At 34.0% G+C, this 5,000-nt stretch overlaps 2 protein-coding genes across 2 annotated transcripts in view; both read right to left on the bottom strand.

The window, feature by feature from the left end:
- Window positions 1-1,647: 1,647 nt before the first annotated feature.
- Window positions 1,648-2,405, bottom strand: LOC125032270 (pro-resilin-like). The gene is made up of 3 exons (XM_047623366.1): window positions 2,394-2,405; window positions 2,178-2,225; window positions 1,648-2,021 (listed from the first exon to the last, which is right to left on the bottom strand). Exons 1-3 carry the CDS (start codon window positions 2,403-2,405, stop codon window positions 1,758-1,760), a joined length of 324 nt encoding a protein of 107 aa, XP_047479322.1. The 3' UTR covers window positions 1,648-1,757.
- A 2,009-nt stretch (window positions 2,406-4,414) lies between these two features.
- LOC125032269 (pro-resilin-like) overlaps window positions 4,415-5,000 on the bottom strand; it is a 725-nt gene continuing 139 nt past the window's right edge. The window contains exons 2-3 of the mRNA XM_047623365.1: window positions 4,947-4,994; window positions 4,415-4,786 (exon numbers count right to left, since the gene is read on the bottom strand). Of these exons, the coding sequence (XP_047479321.1) occupies window positions 4,523-4,786; window positions 4,947-4,994 (312 nt within the window). The 3' untranslated portion in view covers window positions 4,415-4,522. The remainder of the gene's footprint in view (window positions 4,787-4,946; window positions 4,995-5,000) is intronic.

Here is a 5,000-nt window from a genome sequence, read left to right as displayed (position 1 = left end):
ACACACACACGCATATCTGTTTGTGTGTGTGTCTATAAATAAATATATGCATAAATTTGTATGTATACATATATATATATATATATATATATATATATATACATATATATATATATATATATATATATATACATATATATATATATATATATATATATATATATACATATATATATATATATATATATATATATATTATATATGTGTGTGTGCATATATATATATATATATATATATATATATATATATATATATATATACACGCACACCTTGTTTATATTGTAAAAGCTCCATTTTGTACCTGCTCCTCATCTACTGTATTATAACAGCACATTCCTATGTTTTCAAAATCTAATACCTCCGTTATGAGGAAATACTAATAAAATCATCCATCTGCTCAAATAAAAGTAAACGGAATCAGATAGAAATAAAAAGATAAGGGAAGATAAAATCCAGTACACGGGACCATGGGTTATATTATCAGGATGAAAACAAAGAGAGGAACGCGATTGTCATGGTAGTATTAGTAGTTCGGAGAATTTTAAAGATGACACATATTGCGAATATATTTTAATGATAATTATTACTGGTGAATTGCTTAATTCAAATATGCACGAGTATCTCCTTTTCTGTGGACAGTTTTCTATATATAATTCTTGAAGTCCTTTGCCTTCCATTGGGAAAAACGATTTGTACATCAAACACCAAACGTGACTGGCTTCATTAAGAACATTACTTCAGTCTTTAGTGATAATAATGATGTTATTATCATTTCATTTTATAATGATGATAAGAATGATGAAAATAAAAACATTAACAAAGATCATAATAGTCATGATTGTGATGATAATTGAAATAATGTTGATAGTAATGAAAAATAATAACCATGATATTAATGATAAAACTAATAACAATAATGATGAAAAAGTATGGAACTTAATCTGTTTGCAAAAGTCATAAATGGCAATTTGTACTAAAATGACAGGAGAAAGCTAAAGCGGTAATTGGAAAAGGTATATCCTGAAGCACATACAAAATTTAGTCTTTTAAGTTCGTATGGCCGCGTGGAAAGTTCAAACATTTTATATTAGAAACCCCAGGAAGTGATAGGCTGTTAGTTATTTTGTATATAATTGTGGTAATGTTAGATGTAGAAATTTCTATTCGTAAGGGCCAATTTCACGTATTTTTACTATTTCAGTGATATATTTTCTCTTTCTTTTTACCAAAAAATTAAAAACCCTACTGGTTATTTGCTTGCCAAGAAGCTTACGACGGCAACAACAGCCAGGAATCCTTTTACAGGAACCACCACCCCGACACCCGACATGGAGAAGGTTCAGTGCTGTGGATTAAAAAATCTCAGTTGTAAATATAAGCCGGATTTTGATGAGTACACGTACGTAAATACCTCCCTCGCCACACTTATATGTATATATTAATCTATACACCTATATACATATCTCCACACACATACACATAAATGTATATATGTATATATGTGTTGTAGTTGATTTGCAGATATGACTTCTAATCGTATTTTGTAGACGTTGCATTGTATTTAACTTTTCTATATCAATCATTAACAAGAAATACGCAGTAGTAGAATGACCTCTGACCGAAAACAATGAAAAAAATCACAAGACCTTTCTATTATAGTATGCCTTTATTAATAGAATAAATAACAACTATAACCAGACTAATTCTGTAATCGGTGGAGTCCATCGCAGTCGTTGTACTACAAAGGGTGTGATATTTTATTTTGATTCGTTGGACTCATAGGAGTCGGGGTAACGAGCCTCGCCCTCGTAGTTAACCTCAGCCACGTAGCCGGAGTCGCCGTCCACGAAGTACTTGACGGTCTGCAGGCGGCCGTCAGGGAGTTGCACGTAGTAGGATCCCTGTGTGTGGTCGCCGTCACGGGCCTCCTGGTGGCCGAAGTCGTTGCCGGAGTCATCATGGTTGACGGCCCAGTTGAAGTCGTACTTGGCTTCACCTGACTCAAAGGACTCGAAGGATTCCTAGTAAGAAAATTATACGTAAAAAAGTACATGTACTTTTAGGGATAACAGCTTTAATAGAAAGAAAAACAAATATATGTATATATATTGACACACACACATATATATGCAATATCATTTATAATTCAATAAGACGGCAAGAACAATTATACTTACACGGCTGTCTGCAGCGACAATGGCTACCAGGCCAAAGAGGAAAAGGACCTGAAAATTTACAAACCAGAATTAGAATAATAAAGTGAATAAGTGATTAATTTCGCACTTTTACATATTTAGAATATGATTATGTGCTTATATGACAATGATGATATCACCGATGTAAGTACTTATGATAATGACACACTGAACAAAAAGGACTTGTGAGTGTTTTACCTTAGTGTTCATGTTGACTGCAGTTGCTTTAGCGAGAAACTGATGCAGGTCGCTCAGCCACTGACCACTATATACCACGCCGGCGACCTAACCGTTTTCGAAGGTCATCGAGGGACAAGTTTTTTGGAATTATTTCACGTAGGCCGGGTCTGACCCCGTGTAGTTCAGTAGCGTACGTCATTGCAGTGATTATTGTAGAGCTTTGAATCATACATGTAGTGGATGGTTCCACTATTAGCGGGAGCTTTTGATATATGATCTATATATTGGTAGATGGTATTCTTGAATAATAGTAATTCTAATGTAGTGTAGTGTTCCAGGTGGCGCATAGGGAGGAAGACTATAATCCTTCCCTCTCATGCAGCTCATTATCTACAGTATTATAACTGGAGATATCTATGCCTTCCAAATCTAATAACTGAGGTATGGCAAAAAAAAAAAAAAAAAAAAAAAAAAAAAAAAAAAAAAAAAAAAAAAAAAAAATCAGTTCCTCACTCGGAAAGAAACAGGAAAAATGTCTCGGGATGAGCTAGCTGTCAGGGTGACACGAGATTTTTAGAAGGTCAATGTTAACTGCTTTTGTAAAAATATTTACTGTGGATGTAACCAATTTTTATGGTATGAATTACGTGTCTTGTTTAATTTTGTATAAGTTTCTCCTATTTCAAGGGCAGAGTTTTTTTCACATTTTTTTTTCTTTCCGTCATTTGGTTAAGAAAAAAACGAACTGTACAGCACAACAAAACCAAATGTGAATAGCTCCGTCCTGAACACTACCATATCATTGCTTAAGAAATCACGGAACTCTTTAGTGATACCATCCCGCTGTTACATCTTTATAAAAATTTAACTTGGAATATTACAAAATGTATAGTCTTTTATTACCGTATGGATATATTCAATATATTCAATTAATTTAGTTTACAAAATTGGTTGACCGATACTGCTAAGGTTACACTTGAAATAATATTACTCCTATTGCTACCGCCATAACTATTTTCATTTGGTTCTAATTTGATCAACTCTGTCTATCATACACATAAGCAGTTATATTTTAAACCTCCCATAGCTTATCATAAGCAAATGCCATTTTATGTATCCATGCATATATGTATATATTAGGAAACAAACCCAGTGTATCTGAAAAGATAGGATTTTGTAAAAATGACGATTCTTTCAACTTTTACATTAAAAGTAAATTAGAAAGGTCATTCTCACAAATCAAGTAAAAGGATAGTTGTCCTCAGATATGCTTTCTTATATTACTTATGTATTAGCACGCCCCAACCCCAAGTACAGGTTTACAAGGATTTAACAGAATTTAAAATTATGTCATGTCTCCAACATCTTGCCTTTGATATTAGGAAACCAACTTTACCAATGAAGCAGTACCTTTCAACACAACGTAATACCCTTGCTGATCTTCATAATTTTAGAATGTTTATTCCTACAATGTACAGCAAAAAACAAAAAACAAAAAACAAAAAAAAAACTGTATGACAGACAAAACAGCCCTTTCTTAAAACTTTGCCTCCTATATTTTGTTCCCCCCCCCCCTTTTTTTTTTTTTTTTTACATATTTGACTACTTATTTTTCTTAATGTCAGGCCGTCCCAATTCCAACCATTTGTCCACACAAACACATATATCTTTATGTACACGCACACATATACATATAACCATGCATAAACAGACGCACGTGCACAGACGCACATGTACACACACACATATACATATATATGTGTGCGTGCGTGTGTGGACATACACACAAACATCATATATATATATATATATATATATATATATATATATATATGTATGTATGTATGTATCTATCTATCTATATATATATATATATATATATATATAAATATATTCTTGTATGTGGTTGTGCGCGCACTTGTTTGTGAGTGGGTAATTCCATATATAACGGTCTATAATCGTGTTACTCTTCGATAATCAGGAAAGCAATTATACTTAAAAAAATAATGATACTAATAAAGAAATAAAACTACAAATAATTTACAGTGACTTATTAATGGATTTATTGTAATAAATACCGCCAGTGATCAGTTCCGGTTTCTGTTTTAACTGCAATGTCATATCATGCGAAAAGCTATTATAAGATTTTATTTTGATTCATTGGACTCGTAGGAGTCAGGATAACGAGCCTCGCCCTCGTAGTTGACCTCAGCCACGTAGCCGGAGTCGCCGTCCACGAAGTACTTGACGGTCTGCAGGCGGCCGTCGGGGAGCTGCACGTAGTAGGATCCCTGTGTGTGGTCACCGTCACGGGCCTCCTGGTGGCCGAAGTCGTTGCCGGAGTCGTCATGGTTGACAGCCCAGTTGAAGTCGTACTTGGCCTCACCTGACTCGAAGGACTCGAAGGATTCCTTAGAAAAATAGTATATGTTGATTTATGTTCTACATTCTCATATATTTGAGGAATACTAGTGTTTATGCAAATGCCATATAAACAGATTAGCAATATTCAGAGACCGGCCTTGATAAAGTCTTTTCATTAAACAACACATTGAAATAAGTCATGCTTACACGGCTGTCTGCGGCGGCAATGGCTGCCAAACCAAGGAGGAAAAGGACCTGCAA

Source organism: Penaeus chinensis, chromosome 14 (genome assembly GCF_019202785.1).
Source record: "Penaeus chinensis breed Huanghai No. 1 chromosome 14, ASM1920278v2, whole genome shotgun sequence".
Classification (NCBI taxonomy): domain Eukaryota; kingdom Metazoa; phylum Arthropoda; class Malacostraca; order Decapoda; family Penaeidae; genus Penaeus; species Penaeus chinensis.
Note: the sequence above shows the minus strand (reverse complement) of the source record. Positions and strands in the feature narration are given on the sequence as shown.

What these genes read in the sequence shown, in the direction of transcription:
- LOC125032270 (XM_047623366.1), bottom strand. An exon ending in TTGTCGCTGCAGACAGCCGT is followed by an intron (nt 2,022 to 2,177) that starts GTAAGTATAATT and finishes TTTTCTTACTAG; the next exon opens with GAATCCTTCGAGTCCTTTGA.